Source organism: Macrosteles quadrilineatus, unplaced genomic scaffold (genome assembly GCF_028750875.1).
Source record: "Macrosteles quadrilineatus isolate MER2022 unplaced genomic scaffold, UCM_ALF_1.0 Scaffold_1__1_contigs__length_201487025, whole genome shotgun sequence".
Lineage (NCBI taxonomy): Eukaryota > Metazoa > Arthropoda > Insecta > Hemiptera > Cicadellidae > Macrosteles > Macrosteles quadrilineatus.
In genome coordinates this window covers 95,170,360-95,189,122 of record NW_026542594.1, presented here as the reverse complement: position 1 = coordinate 95,189,122, position 18,763 = coordinate 95,170,360, and the positions used below count along the sequence as shown (strand labels likewise).

The 18,763-nt window shown below is 37.3% G+C and overlaps 1 protein-coding gene across 1 annotated transcript in view; it reads left to right on the top strand.

Annotated features, from left to right (window-relative positions):
• The window catches only part of LOC128990314 (probable E3 ubiquitin-protein ligase MGRN1), a 125,241-nt gene that overhangs the window by 13,468 nt on the left and 93,010 nt on the right, over positions 1–18,763 (top strand). The window contains exon 2 of the mRNA XM_054412682.1: positions 14,521–14,639. Within this exon, the coding sequence (XP_054268657.1) occupies positions 14,521–14,639 (119 nt within the window). The remainder of the gene's footprint in view (positions 1–14,520; positions 14,640–18,763) is intronic.

Here is an 18,763-nt window from a genome sequence, read left to right as displayed (position 1 = left end):
CATACTTGACTCTGACTAAAAATCCTTGACCCTTTGACCCCCCCCCCCCCCCCCACCCTCCAAATGTCTTTTTTTATTGAACTGGCTTTGGTTGTCGTCGCCAACATTCTCAACCGCATTTCAGTTTTTATTTTAAACAATTAAGAAAAAAATCTCTCATATTCAGTTTTTGCCCTTAATTTCGCAGACTGATAACAACCAGGCCTACGCACAGGCACCTGCCCATGTAGGCCTATCCCATAAGTATGGCAGATTCATTAACAATTAATTATAATTGTACTACTATAGTTATCTTGCTCTCTGTTTTTATTTATCTGTATCTTTCTGTATATATTGGGATAAATAAACGTATTTCATTCATTCATTCATATTTTTAATTATAAGTTTAAAAATCAAAATGGGATGATCAGATCCCCAGCGCAGAGAACGAGCTCCAACCTAAAGGTGAGTGAGCGTAGCAAACGAACTTCAACCAGGACGTAATTGAGCCATGCGATTACTTATGAAGTTAAACGGGGCAAAGCACGCGGGTACAGCTAGTTAGGCCTAACCAATATAGACACACCTCCATCCCTAGTGGAAGAGATCAATATATATCAATACAAAAATTGTATATTGATACATATTTATATCTATAGGTATTTGGGCCAATACACATCAATACATATCAATACAAGTAAATAGGATCCGAGTCATTAGCTTATTTGAAAATAATTTGTAGCTTGTTAAAAACAATTTTTAATTTGTTTTAACACATTGAATCACATCAACTATGCACTAAAAATAAAATAAAAATGAAAAAGTAAAAAAAATTCTTGGCAAAAAGTTCTTGGTGCTCCCGTGATTTGAACCTGAGACTCCAGCAAGGTAGCCATTACAGGATGTCTAAGCCATTACACCACAGACGCTTCATGTCTGAATAAGTAATGATAGCCATTTTGAATGTGAGAAGCTGTGTTAGGCCTTATAATTTAACTTGAAAAAGATTTTTCAATGGCATTTGTGTCATTTCAAGCATGTACCTATATGCTTTAACATGTTTCAAAACTGTTTTATTTCCAGTTCAAACTGTTTTCTTGCTACTTGGGTGATGTGAATAGTGTCAATACAATTTATTTTTATTGATTTCTAGAAATAAGGAATTCAATAATGAATTTGTGAGGGATTTTTTATCCCTAACGATAACCCAATAAGCAAAAAAATTGTTAAAAGTTGTCGAAAGCTGTATTACAATTGTTGTATAACAATTTTAAAACATTTTGATTTAAACTTCATATTATAACAATTTTGATACAAGATTGAAACAATTTTAAAATTGTTTAACAATAAGTTTTTTGCAGTTGAAAAAAATTAGTTTCAATACGAGCTGTAACTGTTTTACAACAATTTTAAAATTGTTTTACAATCAGTTTTTTGAAGTTTAAGAACATTAGTTTTAATACAAGTTGTAAACCGTTTTACAACAATTTTAAAATTGTTTACCAATCAGTTTTTGGCAGTTTAAAAAATAAGATTCAATACAAGTTGTAACTGTTTTACAACAATTTTAAAATTATATATTTTTAAATCATATTGAGTTTTAGATACCTGGGTACCTCCAGCTTGTTGAAAATGCCTGCCTTTTGTTATTTGTAATAGTCATACTACAGATGATGTGAATGTTTATTTACTATCAGCTGTCTGTTTTGTGTCCAATATTGTTCCTTGTCATGAAAACATTAATGAGAAATACATTTGATTATTTTATAGTTTAAATTCGTTTTTCGTCGTAGTTTTACTTAGATTATCCCTAAACACCTCCACTTGGGAGAATAATTCAAGAGGTTATGTACATAAAACGATGCTGGGAAATCTAGTCTACTACGTACACGGTAAGAACAATTTATTCTGACGTAATTTTCTGTCTCAAGAGTATTATTTCTTTGGTATATCTTTCGATCGAGTTCGTCCAGCTCTACAAATGGAATACGTGAAAGGTATAAAACCATTGAAAGGAGCAGAAGATTGGCCGACGTGGAAAGATCGAGTGTTGGACGTTCTAGAGTTGTTCGACGCGGTTGATATCGTCGAGGGAAAGAGAGAAAAGCCTACCCTCTCTGAGCCTCCGACTAAAGCCGAAAAGGAAGAACTTCAGAAATTCAACAAATCCACGACTCAGGCAAAAATAGTTATTTCTCAGTGCGTTAGTGATGATCTACATCAACGTATTTCCGGGAGATTATCAGCTAAGGAAGCGTGGGACATTTTGATCGAGCAGTTCGACAACAAGGCAGAAGATCAGTTGTTTCGTCAGTGTTTGGATTTCTTCAGCATGGAATGGGATGATACCGAGGATGCCCCGACCGTGCTTTCAAGATTGAAGAATCAAAACCGCGAATTTTCAGCTGGCCTCAAAACGCGTAACATCCAAACAGTCGAAGATTTTCTTGAGCTCCTGTTTGTGTCAAAAGTGTTACACATTTTGCCGAAGCGTTTTGAATCGTTCAAGTCTAGCTACTTACTTATGAAGGCAAACGAGAGCAAGAAACTTGAAGATGTTTCATCTGCATTGATCCTTCATGAGCGTAATGTTGCTCCTACTTCAAAAGCTGGTGACATTCTTAGTGCCACAAACAGCGGTGGTCAGAAGAATAGGAAACCAAAAGGTGACACTTCGTGCAAATACTGTTCGGGGAAAGGTCATTGGATTCGCCAGTGTTCTAAATGGAAAGCTGACGGCAAGCCTGCGTATCCAGCTCGAGCTAACGGTATTAGCACTAGCTCAAAAACGAGTGACACTGATAAGAAGAGAACAAAGGGCTCGCAAATTAACGTGACCGACAACCGAAGTGCGCTGATTTCCATCAGCAGTGACATGAATATCGTGACCACGAACGACCAGTGGTGGATCGACAATGGCACTACGCGGCACATTACGTCAAATCTGAGTTGGTTCACGGAGTACAAACCTTTTCCTGCAAACTCAAACGCAACAGTAAAGGCGGCGGGAAAGGAAGTTATAAAAGCTCTTGGCAGTGGAGTCGTTGAAGTAGCGAACTATGAAAATGGAAAACTGGAAACGTTCACACTCAACGATGTCTGGTATGTTCCTGACGTTTCTCGGAACTTAGTGTCCATTCTCGCAGCTCATGATCGAAACCCTAATAGCAGGTTTGAATCGACTAATACCGAGTGTCGGTTTACTATTAACGAACAAACTGTATTCAAAGGTACTCGAAACTGTGATGGAACTTTGTATCTTGCCTCATTTCACACAGTTCAACCATCTGAGGTTTGCGCTAATGCAGCAGAAGACAATCGCATTCTGCAGTTATATCATGAGCGCTGGGGTCACATGGATAAACGCTATGTCCGATCGAAGCTCGAATCCGAAATGGGTATCAAAGTGCCAGCCAACTACGAGATCTGCGAACCGTGTCAGTTCGGAAAGGCACACCGTCTACCATTTGGAACACGAGAACGCCCCTCAGCCCCCGGTGAGTTGTTATCCGGTGATGTTTGCGGCCCGTTTGACCCATCCTTCGGAGGTCGCCGATACTTGATCGTCATAAAAGACCACTTTTCAAGGTACCGATACTGTTTTGTCGCAAGGGAAAAATCTGCTGTGAAGGAAGCGTTGCGTGAAGTGTTGTCTAAAGCACGCACAATTGGTCATCACGTCAAAGAGTTTCTCAGCGACAATGGTGGTGAGTTTGACAACGCTGAAGTTCGTCAAATCCTCAGAGAATATGGTGTTAACCAACGTCTGACAGCGCCGTATACACCCGAGCAAAATGGTGCTGTAGAGAGAGAGAACAGAACAATCGTCGAAATGGCCCGGACCTTCAAGTACGCCAATCCAAATGTAACATTTCCTGCAGCGATCTGGGCGGAACTTGTCATCACTGCTGGCTACGTTTTGAACCGAGTGGGAAAGTCAGCAGTTGCCAACAAATCACCCTTTGAGCTCTGGTTTGGTCAAAAGCCGAGGATCAAACATCTGCGAGTGGTCAGCTCAAAGTGCTACGTCCATGTTCCTGTTCAGAGGAGGCGAACAATGGACAAGAAAGCTGTGGTTGGTTACCTGGTTGGATACGATGGCGATGAACGATATCGAATCTACGTCCCAGAGAGAAGAGATATCGTAGTTTCTCGTGACGTCGTTTTTCACGAAATCGTTGGAGACTGTGACAAGAAAGTTGAGTGGCCTATCAAGATTGATAAAATCAATGACATCGAAGAAGATTGGCAAGAAGTTGAAGAGACTATTGACGAGCCTAGTTCTCCAGTGAAGGGTAATGATGAGCTTATACCGACTGAGGATCCGTCAAGTAGCAGTGATAGTGAAGATGGAGAGTTGTCCAACGATCCTGCAACTCGGCACTCGACTCGGGAAAGAAGGCAACCCGAGTGGCTAAACGATTACGTCTCGTCTAACTTTGCCGAAGTTCTTCTTGTTGACGATGAACCTAAGTCGTACACTGAAGCCATCAGTTCAGAAGATCGTGCTGAATGGAAAACAGCAATGGACAAAGAAATGGGGTCCATGCAAAAACACGGTGCATGGGAATTGACCGAACTCCCTCCGGGAAAGAAGACTATCAACAACAAGTGGGTCTACCGAATAAAGCGCAATCCTGATGGAAGTGTTGACAAATATCGAGCGAGATTGGTCATCAAAGGATGTGCGCAGAGACCTGGTATTGATTATGCTGAAACCTTCAGCCCGGTTGCTCGTCTGGAGGTCGTTCGATCAATATTGTCCATCGCAGCTGTTGAGAAGATGGTTCTACGGCAGTTTGACGTCTCAACTGCGTTCTTGTACGGAGACGTTGAAGAAGAGACTTTTATGAAGCAGCCTGAAGGATATTCAGATGGGACAAATCGTGTTTGTTGTCTCAAACGCAGCTTATACGGCCTGAAACAGGCACCTCGATGCTGGAATAAACGGTTTGACGACTTCATGAAAGGCTTAGGATTTCGACAGAGCCGTGAAGATCCCTGCGTCTACATTTGTCCTACCCCTGCTGGAAAAATCATTGTTGCACTCTTATGTTGATGACGGATTAGTCACAGCGACTAGTAAGACTGAAATGAAACGAACCCTATACCTCAACCAAGACTTCAAGTCCTGCAAGAAAATCTTGTACTCTCGGAGTGACTATGCAAATAAGGGAAAGTGTTGAAAATGCCTGCCTTTTGTTATTTGTAATAGTCATACTACAGATGATGTGAATGTTTATTTACTATCAGCTGTCTGTTTTGTGTCCAATATTGTTCCTTGTCATGAAAACATTAATGAGAAATACATTTGATTATTTTATAGTTTAAATTCGTTTTTCGTCGTAGTTTTACTTAGATTATCCCTAAACACCTCCACTTGGGAGAATAATTCAAGACAGCTAACGTCTATGACCAAAAACTACAGTTTTTCCTTTTTTTCAAAAAATAACATTTTTATTAGGCCTACTGTTTATTTAACCAGTTTACATTGATATTTTGTATAATCCATAATGTTCATATGTGATACATTTTAGAGATATTTTGAATTTTATATACCCGTATTGATGTCTATTGATTTATATTTACATCTAACATATTTAAAAAATATTCTCTATTGATATCAATGAACGATTTGTTTGCTCTAATGATCTATATTGATATATTTTATGTTTATAGATGTCTAGTGATATGTATTGACTAAGTTTTCAGTGATGTCTATTTGTTTGTATTTACTTGTAATGATATCCATGAACATCTATTGATATCACTAAGCATCTAGTGATATCAATAGATTTTTTCTATTGATTTATATTGACGTCTTCCACTAGGGATGGGGGTCATTCTGCCTGCAAAAAGATGCTGCAGGGGAAAAGCTCTTTGGTACATACAAATCTATTTCTTTTTTAAGCAACCAATGTTCGTTTATGAGTGCAATATTGCATTTTGATTCCTCCAAAACTATTGCCAATTTAGGTACCTACCTAACTTTTTCTTAATGACCGGGTGTTAATATGAATTACATTTAAAATAATATCTTTTAAATTATTTAAAGCTGTTCCTGAGCAAAATGGTTCAAACAAATGGTACACAATGGTTTAAAGCAAATTCTGAACAAAACGGTACAAATCCCATTTCCGTAAAAATTAAGGTTCAAAAGTTATTGTAACATAATAACTTTTGTGGGATTCACCACCACTGAAAAAAGTGAAAATCATAAAATTTTCAAAAAAAGTCTTTTTGCATGATTATGTAATTTGGAACCTACAGAACTAGAATATAGTACCCTAAAACCTAATATCTTAACCCTAACAAGTCAATGTCCGAAATTTCACATTTTTACTTTCAAACGCGGTTTTCCAAAAGTTAGAATTCCAAAAAATTTTCTGACACAAATTGATATATCTTGAGAACCAATTGAGATAGAGAGTTCATATTTTCACACATATTTAGTAGGTCTTTTACTAAATATTTAGGTAGAATTATACTTTTAGGTAGATATGTTGCTTAGAAACATAATTTTATATATATGCATGTCTTTTTGAAAAAAAGTCTAAAGTTTACTCTACAATTTTTTATAAACCACTAATGCTACCATGATAAATCTACCTAGATATTTAGATTAGATCATTATTTTCAAAATTAGACCATGAGCAGTGCAAGATGTTGCATAGTTTCTTAGATATATCACTTTGAAATATCGTCTAAAAAAAACATGCAAAAAACCAGTTTTTATTCGCTGTAGCCTGTATGTGACAGCTTTTTGGCCGTTTCACATATTTTTATTTTTTGGTTACCCTAGCTCACTACGCACTAGAAAAATTGTAAAGCCATTTTTATTGTATATTAAAAAAATATTTTTTCAGTGGTGAATCCGCTTAAGTTATTTTCCCATTGAAAACAGTTTCCCAGCTATTTTCTAAAACCATAAAATAACAAAAAATCAAATTTGAAAAAAGTTTGTTGATAAAAATATAGTATGTTATGGTCCTTTAAATTCTGAACAAAACGGTACAAATCCTATTCCTGTAAAAATCACGGTTCAAAGGTTAGCCTATTGTAACTTATGTTATTTTCCCATAAAAAACCATAAAATAACAAAAAATCGGACTTGAGAAAAAATATGGTTTTGATTCAAATTAGTAAGATATGGTCGTTTGAGTTCTGAAAAAAATTGTACAAATCCCATTTCTGTAAAAATTATGGTTCAAAAGTTATTGTGACTTAAGTTATTTTCCTATAAAAAACCCATGAAATAACAAAAACTCACATTTTAGAAGAAAAAACTGTTTTGGATAAATTAATGTGCTATGGTCCTTATAATTCTAAACAACATAGTTTAGCACCACCCAATTGCTGTAATAATTACGGTTCAAAAGGGTTTGCAGCTTATGTGATTTTCCCCTATAAAACATCATACAGTAGTTACTCCCACCGCTTACCCATGATAAAGGTAGTTGGCAAGCTTATGGGAGAAACTATGTGTCAGATTGCTGATGCCGTTTATTTTAGTTCTGGATTTCTTGGATAGGCTATAAAATAAAGCTATATCTTTTGTGTTTTTGTTTGTATACTTATGATCAAGATACAAACAACAACTCATCAAGATTTTAAGACAATCAAGATTTTAAGTGACCCTCAAGAAAATCTCATGAAAAGCCAATATGACTAACTGAACATGACTGTAAGTTATTAATACAAGTTTAATACCAAAAATAACATTTACCTCAAAAATTCATAGAGCAGATGGTTATCTTGTAAACATTGCATAGTTTAAAAGTTTCAATTTTACATATAAGTAAGTGCCCAAATTCTTTTAATTAAACTCTGCAAATATATCAAACTGACAACCAAGTAGTGACGTCACAGCCAACTCACAGCTTTACACATTCATCACTTCCAACACGACACCTGCTGCCTGGGAGGGTTTGAACTGAGAGTTGCTGACTGGACGCTCAGCAAACTGACCACAGACACTGCCACTTCTAACAGTGTCTACAACCTACTACCAACCAGTAATACAGTGCAACACTGTATTCTTCATTACTCTACACAAATTTTTGACAACAGAAATAAATTTATTTATTTATTTAAATAGTTCTAATCCTGACATAAAGAACCAGCCAAACTTTTCAAAACTGATATAATTTTTAACCTGAACCTCAAGATTCCTGACATAAAGAACCAGCCAAACATTTCAAAACTGATACAATTTTTAACCCGAACCTCAAGATTCCTGACATAAAGAACCAGCCAAACTTTTCAAAACTGATATAATTTTTAACCTGAACCTCAAGATTCCTGACATAAAGAACCAGCCAAAATTTTCAAAACTGATATAATTTTACACCTGAACTTCAAGACCCCTGACATAAAGAACCAGCCAAACTTTTCAAAACTGATACAATTTTACACCTGAACTATGTCGAAGAACAAAACAAAAGTTTCAAAATATCCCTGTGGTGAATGCAACATGGGTGTAAAATACTCCAGTATAAAATGTACTGGTCCCTGCAACTCCTGGTTTCATGGTGGGTGTGTCAATATCACAGAAAAACAATTAAAAAACCTTTCTAAAGAAGACATTTCCCTATGGAGGTGTAACAATTGTAGTGATCTTTCCCTCACCTCTGGAAAGCCAGCTTTACAACTAAAAGAAGACCAAACTCCCACACCCCCAAATCAAATATCCTCTGAAAGTCAGGGTAACAAAATGGGCGAGGTAGAAAACAAAATTCTAGAACTAGAAAACTCAGAAGATCCCGATTTAGAAACTTCTCTAACACTTGCAGCAGAAGTTGGAAACGCACTTCTAGCACAAAATAGCAAACTAAGAGAAGAAGTACTCAACCTGACTCAACAAAACTCGAGTCTGGCCCAGAAACTAACAAACATACAAACCATCGACATCATGAACTACCACGCTCAAATTGAACAACTAGAAGACGAGAAAAATACTATTCTAATTAGAAACAACAACCTAATCGAAACAATAACTGAACTAGAACACCAATTGGAAAAGGAAGTAAGCCTAAGAAACACTCTCACAAAAACATTTGAAGATTATGACAAAGACAGGGAAGAAACTTTTAATAGCTTCATCACAAAAATAAAGGACATGGAGAATGAAATTAAATACCTTAGGCAAAAAAATACATGCAGCAGAATAAACACTGGAGAAGAATCTACAAAATCATTCAGAGAGACAAGCACACAGACAACCACTACAGAGGCGAAGGACCTCACAAACAAATCCACAGTTTCAGACAACAAAAAGCCAGAAGCATCAAACACAGAAACACTAATTCTACTTGAACTAAAGGCCCTAAAAGAAAAACAGAACAATATGGAGTCAAAAATGAAGAAATTAGAAGATAAAATAACAGTAGAAGATTCCCAGCACCTAATAACTGAGAAAAAGGAGACTCCTTGCAAGCCAATTAACACACCAAGACGAGTTTCATATAATAAAAACAAATTGGCAACTACTAAGAAAACCCATTTCAGTGTTTCCTTGCAAATAGCAAAAAGCAAGTTGAGGAAAGAAGCACCAGAACACCAAAGTCAACCACAACAAACACAAAATCAAAATATTAAAGAACCCAAGGCCATCAAAATCCCAAAAGAAGTTTGCTCTACTTTCAAGGGCACTATATCTCCCCCAAACAAATCAACTAAACCAAAGAACACAGGGAAACCCCCGATCACCGCCAAGCTTCTTAAGCCGGGAGAGACCATTGAAGACTTCTTTTGGAAAAATATAGACCTATATAAAAAGAATATTCTGTCACACACCAAGCGACTAAACATGACCGAGATGGACTGCCTCTCTTCTCAAGGAGAACAGAAACATGAGCAGCTGCAGGAACCCAATTCAAGTCAACAATCCAATCACTCTACAGTGTCCCATACTATAACCCCTTTTTTAGAAACAAACAGCCTGAAAAAAGCAAAAGAAAAATCTGCAAATCTCCAAATAATTCTTGTGTAGCAATAATGCACCAAAATATTAGAGGACTTGCTACAAAGACGAACAGACTACACCATATTCTCAATGACACAAAACCAAGCATTCTAGTCTTGACTGAACACGGACTGAAAAAAACAGAGCTAGAAGCTACAAAAATTCCCGGCTACTCTTTAATTACCCACTTTAGTAGAGAAGAACATAAACTTGGAGGTGTTGCAATATATTCCAAGGAATCCCTTGCTGATACAGTATCAGCTATTAACATATCAAACACATGCCAGGAGTTAATTTTCGAAGCAGCAATGATTCGCATGCAGACAACAAAGAAAAAGGATATCTACATTCTGGGAATCTATAGACCACCAATCGAAAATGCAAGAATTGCCCTTGACCTCCTATCAGACACGCTAGAACTACAAGAAGTACACAAGAAAAACCTCATACTCATCGGTGACATGAATATCGATAGGCTCACCCAAGATTCCAAAAACACCATGCTGGAAGAAGAGTTAACCACACAAAACATCTGGAGATTTCCTCTAAAGGCCACCAGAATAACCCATGACACAGCCACTTCAATAGACTGTATATGCTCAAACATACCATATGCGTATATTACTGGACAAGTTGTGCATACTGGTCTATCTGACCACACTGCGCAGCTGTGCCTGCTGAAAACACACCAAGAAGACACTTCCCAAAGATTTGTAATGAAAAGAAGCCTAAACAACACAAACCTAAACAATCTAAAGGCTCACCTCCATCTACAAAATTGGGAACATGTTTACTCTTCACCGAATCTTGAAACCTCCTACAACAAATTTCATAATATTCTTCAAACAGCACTGGATTATACATGCCCATTAAAGAAAATTAAAATTAGTACAAACAAAAAACATATGAAGTACTACGATCCTGAAGCAAAATACCTTAAAGAGAACTTTTTGAAAGCTCTGCCAAAGTTTGAGTTAACGAACAGAAATGAAGACAAATTAGAAATGATTAATAGAAAAAGGATATACGAAATGAAACTAAGAAACCTAAAAATGTCCTCAACAGCTAGCTTCATAGAACAAGCTGACAACAAACCAAAAGCACTATGGCAAGTTATAAACAAGGAAAGGAAAGGAAAATGTGAAGAGAAAACCCTTACAGAATTAGAAATAAATGGCAAACTCACAAACGACACAAAAGAAATGGCCGAACACTTCAACACATTCTTCTCAAATATAGCAGAAAATACCCTTGACCAAAACAGAGCAATCGTTATAGACCCTGAAACAGTGCAGAATGGAGAGGAACCAGTCTGCCCAATACACCTTACCCTAACTTCAACATCCTATAAAGAAGTTAAAACGATAATAAACTCCCTAAAAGCCAAAACATCAAGTGGAATAGATGAGTTTTCCTCTAAGATGATAAAGCACTGCTCTCAAGAACTCATCTCTCCTCTGGTTTATCTTATAAATAAATCATTTAAAGAAGGCAAATTCCCATCCGCAATAAAAGTCAGTAAAATATACCCCAAACATAAAATAAACGGTATCAGCATTCTGACACATACTTTCTCCCATAAGTTTGTCAACAACCTTTATCGTAAGTAAGCGGTGAGAGTAAATATACGGAAATGGGATTTGTATAATTTTCTTCAGAATTTAAAGGACTATAACATACTAAATTTTTATCAAAATCGTTCGAGCCAATTTTGGAAAAATCTGATTTTCCGTTATTTTATGGGGTTTTTATGGGAAAATAACATAATTTACAATAACTTTTGAATCGTAATTTTTACAGAAATGGGATTTGTACAATTTTCTTCAGAATATAAAGGACTATAATATACTAAATTTTTATCAAAATTGTTCAGGCCATTTTTGGGAAAATCCTATTTTTCCGTTATTTTATGGGGTTTTATGGGAAAATAACATAATTTACCATAACTTTTGAACCGTAATTTTTACAGAAATGGGATTTGTACCATTTTGTTCAGAATTTAAAGGGCTACAACATACTAAATTTTTATCAAAATCGTTCAGGCCATTTTTGAGAAAATCAGATTTTTCCGGTTTTTTATGGGTTTTTATGGGAAAATCCCCATTAAAAATCAAAATTTCAAAAAAATGAAAAAAACGCCTGGAGATACCATGGATTAGAACCTACATACCAAATTTCATCGAAATCGGACCACAGGTGTAGTCTCTAGCTCTGTACACATCCAGACACACAGACACACAGACACACACACACACACACACACACACACACACACAGACATCACTTCGAAAACCACTTTTTTGGGTCCAGGGGGACCCAAAACGAATATATCCACTCAAAACTCAAACTCGAAAATTTTGACGAAAACAATACTTTCTCCATATACTATGGTATAGGGGGAGAAAGTAAAAGGACCAACTGAAAATGCTCAAAACTACAGGCCCATCTCTCTCATCTCCAGTTTGTCTAAAATCATAGAAAAAATTGCTCTGGCTAGATTAATGGCACATCTTAATCATAACAGACTCTTAACTGACAGCCAACATGGCTTTCGGAAGAATAAATCTACATCCTCAGCTATAACAGCACTAATTGAGTACGTCCTAGACCAGATAGAAAACGAACAATACATTTCCGCCATCTTCCTTGATTACAGTAAGGCTTTTGACTGCCTGGGCCACGACCTGATATGCAAGAAACTCGAAAGACTCGGTATAAGAAACTCTGCGCTAGAATGGTTCAAAAGCTACCTAACGGGACGTTCACAAGTCGTGGAACTGAAAAACTCATCAAATGAAGTCACAGAAAGTTTCAAATCTTCAAAAAGCAAGCTGACGAGAGGAGTTCCACAAGGCTCTGTATTAGGCCCGATTCTTTTCATCTTATTGACTAATGACTTCCCCAAACAAATTGAGAGTGAAAATGCTGTTGCTATCATGTATGCAGATGACACAACCATTTTGATCAAGGACAACACAGCCCAAAACCTTTACCTTAATTCAAAATCGATCCTAAATAAAGCTATCCTCTACTCAAAGAACAATGACTTAGCAATAAACCCCACAAAAACTACAACTCTGAATTTCAGTAAGAAAAAAGACATAGTCCCTCAATTAGAGGATGTAACAATAAAAAACCACACAAAATTTCTCGGTGTTATCCTTGATAACAAACTAACATGGAAAGAGCACATCAACCACTTAAGCAAAAAAATCAGTACTGGAATATATGTCGTCAGAAGAATAAACTACATAGGCGGACTCTCCGTTTCCAAAACAGCTTACTTCGCACTGGTAGAGTCGCATCTTAGATATGGCTTGACAGTGTGGAGAGGAACTTCAACAAAAAATATGAATCGAATTCTTGTCCTTCAAAAGAAAGCCATAAGAGCCCTCGCCAACCTTGTCCCACCACAGACTTGCAGACTAGCATTCGCAAACCTAGGAATCCTCACAGTGGTGTCTCTCTACATACTTGAATCTATAAAGTATGTGAATGAAATAAACCCCCCAAGAAACCGAGACCTGCACCACTACAACACCCGTCATGGCTCCAAATTTGCACTACCAGTTCACCGAACAACTCTTTGGGAGAAAAAACCTTCCTACACCGGCTGCAAGCTGAGGAACCATCTACCTGACTACCTGAGAGACCTGACTGCAACAAGCTACACCAGGAGTTGAAGAAGTGGCTAATCGCAAGACCCTTCTACTCAATAAAGGAATTTTATGAAAATTAACATGTAAAATTCACTATTGTATTGACACTATTGTAATTCTTGACGAATTAACAATAAAGAATATTGTATTGTATTGTATTGTATTGTATCACATAAAATTGAACTGTTAGGCAGTTATCAGTAACAAAAATGGTGGGAGTCAAAACTGTTTGGGTTGAATGCAATCACTACACTTTTTCTGTACCGCCTTGTTTGAAAATAAGTAAATATATAAGCTTAAAATGTAATTTCGGTTCTCAAAAAATCATTGTCTGCAAATGCCATTTAGTAGTATAAACCTGATAATTTGGCTTTAAATAAGCTTAAACTTATCTTGTCCAATGAAACAGCTGATCTTAAGTAAGTCAGTAACAAAGCTACACACATCATCTGATCTCGAACACCATTCTACACTCATCCTTTACACTTATTTGGGTTAAAATATGCTTGTAGGTGGCGTCCCTATCGCAATGATTGATGATTGATAAGCCTACACAGCTGTCACCAATGGGTATCTTAGCACTCTGTAATTTATTGATGATAGCATCTTTAACAAACAATAGCCTAAATCAATTGAGTTTTGTAACTTAAGTAGATGTAATAAACATAAAGTAATGCCATAACTGATTTATTGAATCCCCTATTAGTCAATGAGTACATAAGAGACCATTAGTCAAGTTAGCTTGAGTCTATATGCTCAAGCTTAGCTGTTAGGTAAGTCTAGTATTGTTTTCAGTAATTGAAACACACTTTTGGTCCTGTGAGTAGGCTATGTTGTCAGATTATCAACAGTAAAAAGTATTGTTTTATCTAGCTTGTTGTAGTGTGAAACTTATACTGAAAAGAATGTTTGTTTTAGGAAACTACTTCGGTAGCCATTTCATCATGGGAGGGGAGCGCTTTGACACTCCACAACCAGAAGCTTATTTGTTCGGAGAAAATGCCGATTTGAATTTTCTTGGAAGTCGACCAACACCTGTACGAGTTTTAATTTTAATTATTCTCAATTTCTTGTATATTTCCTATTGTATGTAAGACGAAAATCAGTTAATATACTACTAAAAGAAAATATTTTCTCAGTAGGCCTTTGCGGGCCGGATGTAGCCCCCAGATCAGGTGTAGCCTGCAGGCCATGTGTAGCTCGCGATAAGCCCCCAGGCCGGATGTAGCCCACAAGCAGTAGGTTGGAGACCCCTTTTTTATGTCATACTAGCAGAGAACCCGTCCTTCGTACGGGATTGGCACTATATTCAAGCTTTGCGTTTGCAATGGGGGAGGACACAGTTTGATAAAATTTGCGTCTTTAAATTGACGGTATATCCTACTATAGTACGATACATCTACCATAGCCATACTGTTCTACCACTTCACCTAAACAATAGAGAAAAACTAATGATTAAAGTTTCACAAAATATCACAAATTATTCATGAAATTAAAACGATAAACACAACTGTAAACAATCCTACTTTGCCAGTCCTCATCAGTGGCGTAACTGAAGGGCCCGCAGTGCTGGGGGGCGCGGGAGCCGCGGAGGCCCGCGAACCGGTGAGCGTGAGTGGGAATTGACGAGCGGAAACTGGCGAGCAGAGAAAGAAGGGTCTGCAAGACGAGTGAGCCGAAAATATATAGTTCATTCTTATTGAAATTTATTTTTTATTTATTATTATAAATAATATAATCTGTAGCCTACTAAAGAAGTAATAAAATTAATGTTAAAAATTATATGATATTATTGCTTAATTGCTTAATTTTGTTAGGCCTATTCAGTGATAACCAAGGCGTCAAATTTAACGTTTTACACTGTCTATATCTGCAACTGCTACGAAATACGTTAAGTTGGCAAGCGGAGTCACGTTCAACGTTTGATAAAGGTATTAATATTGTCATGTTATGTTGGCAGCTCTGCTTTAACTTCTTATCTGCTCTTCACCCCTATCCCGGCCTCTCACGTTGCAACAACCCTTTACCAGTACACGAGTCAGTCAGTCAAGCAAAGCCTACCCGACAGGCGTCTGCGCTGTGTTGTTTACGTTGGCCGGTTAATATAATTCGTACTTTCTGTTTTATGGTGGAGTGTACTGAAAGTGAAGTGACTACTGACTACGTTATTTGTTATTAATGGCTTGTTTCTATCATGAAGCCATTCAAACCAAAATATGAACATTTAAGTGGTGCACAGAAAAGGAAACTAAAAGCCCAACAAAAACAGTCGGAGGCAAAGCTGAAAAAAATAAATACCTTTTTTACTCCAAGTACTAGTAGTAGTTTAAGTTCAACTTCAACTTCTACAGTTTTAAATTATCCGGTTGAACAAGATAGTAGTGGCAAAATTGACAGTATCGAAAAAGACGATAGTAATTGTGGCGAAAGTTCGTTCAGGGAGGATTCAGGCGATTCACCTTCACCAGAAAGGGACGATAACGTAGACATAGCTACGGATGTCGTGAGTAGTCCTAAATGTAAAACTAATTTAATTAATCCTAATAATACCGTTCAAGATTTTATTGATGACAAGGCTAAGATAACTATTAATGAAATATTACAAAACGTAGTTTATGAGTATCCAACTGATTGCGCAAATTTTCCTTTGGTCTTTTTGGACGAACAAAAAAGTTCGTCATAAGAAACGGCCCTTGCAAACCTCGGGGTCCCTTTCCTAAAGATTCAAAACAAAGTAACAGATCTTTTTCTGAGAAATATTATTTTAACCCTTCCCGGACGGGTGACGGATATATCCGCATAAGTCATTAGCGATTAAGGACGGGTGACGGATATATCAGCCTATGGTTTATTATGTTCCGGACGGGAAGCGGTTATATCCGCCTTCTTTTCAGACAGACTGGCAGGTACTTAAACAGTAACCAGATGTTTCGCGGTACCAAGGCGCCACTTTATGCTCTCTCTCGCACTCCCCCTCTCTCAGGCGCTGCCCCTCTCTCCCGCGCTGCCCCTCTCTCCCGCGCCGCCCCTTTCTCCCTCACACCAACCACCTCTCCTACACCCCCCACGACGTTTCGCGCTCAAAACCACGTTGTCTGTGTGTTGGCACCAAACGTTACAGTTGTCTGTCTAGCAGAATGAGATAGTGATGCACGATGGCTTATAACGTAAATAGTACTAGTTTTTCTGGTGATATTATTGAGTTATTGAACAAGAGTTTTTCGGAGGGTGATGTTGCTGTTGATGGAATGGAATTGGACGAAGATGACAACATATCTGTGCGTAGTTGTGATGTAAATAATGCAAATATCGATGGAAATGATATTGATATAGTAAATGGTTTTGTATCCGAAAATGACAAAGACGCTGATGTTCCTCAAGATGAATGTAATGTGGTTCAAGTGGAAAGTATTAGTGATGAACAAGTTAGTGAGGACAATATTGGGAATGCCTCAAGTTTTATTGACTCGGAAAAAGAAAGCCTTCATAGTTCAACCAATGAATCTACAATGGCGTCCAAAAAGTCATTTGCAAAGAACTCTAAAAAGCCATCTAAAAAGAGGTCTACAGAGGCACAACGACCAAATCTAACTAAAGCTAAACTCCTTCGTATGAAGTGGGATAAGGAGTATGCTTTTGTGACCGACAGTGACAGTGGACCTGTAAGTACTATTCCTATTTATAACTGCAATTACAGTCGTAATCTGCCTACAGAATTTGATCTCACTTCAAAACCAATTGATTTCTTTTCACTTTACTTTCATAGTAATCTAATACAATTGATTTGTGATGAAACCAATCTATATGCTCAAAGTTTGCCTATTCAAAACCAAAGGAAACAAAAGGTTTGGGCTGATACAACAACCACAGAGATCCGAGCTCTTCTCGGGGTTGTACTGAATATGGGACTTCACCCGTTGCCTGATATAAAGGACTACTTTTCATTGTCCTGGGTAAACAAGATGCCCTTTTTTTCCGATGTTTTTACTCGAGATAGGTTTTTGATGCTGTTTTGGAGATTACACTTTAGTCATGAACAGGGAAGCGCACGTGACCTCAAAATAAGAAATATTGTGAACACAATTCAAGAGCAATGTAAACTATTTTATACGCCAAGCTCGTATGTGTCAGTGGATGAGAGCACTATTTCATTCAAGGGCAAGATTTCATTCAGAGTTTACAACCCCGACAAGCCTGTAAAATTTGGGCTAAAAGTGTTTGTTCTTTCTGATGCTCTGAATGGGTATATTTACAGTTTTAGCCCATATTACGGTAAAAGTGATGGTAACGAGGATGAGCTTTTGAAAACAACAAATACTGTTCTACAACTCTGCGATTCTTTAGTAAAAGATCCCCTGGACCCACCATCTGGTCACCATGTATACGTCGACCGTTACTACAATAGCCCTGAACTGGCTAAAGAGTTGCTGAAGAAAAATATGTTTGTTACGGGAACGGTTATGAATAATAGAAAGGAAATGCCAACACTAAGCAAACCGCTCAATTGTGGTGATGTAGAAGCACGAAGAAACAAAGACTTGGGTGTTATTTATTGGAAGGACAAAAGAGTGGTAACTATGCTTACAACCAAACACAAAATAAGCCGGAATGAGATGACAGAGAAGCCCAAATGAGCAAGTAGCCAAATAAACCTCCTGTTCTAAAGCCTGATGTTGTCTTAGATTACACTAAACACATGGGTGGAGTTGATCGTGCTGACCACGTGATATCTAGTTATCAGTTTATGAGGCGTACTAAAAAATGGTATCGCAAACTTTTCTTTTGGCTCCTTGAAGTGTCTACTATAAACTCTTATATTCTATATAAATCCTTGCAAGAAGACAACAACAGAGTAGCAATGTCTCACAAACAGTTTAGACTTAGCCTTGTGGAAGATTTAGTAAGAGACTACGTTCAGGAGACCTGCAATTTTACAAGAAGACGACCAGGACGACCGAAAAATGATATTCAACGGCTGAACGGAAAACTCCATGTTATGGGCAAATCACCGAAGGGGTCCTTCAGATGTCATGTTTGTGCAAAGAACAAAGTTCGTAAGGAAACTGTGTACTTTTGTAAAACATGTGACGAAAAACCGTAGTTACATCCAGACACATGTTTTGAGGTGTACCACACCCAAAAAGACTATTTTTAGAAGAAT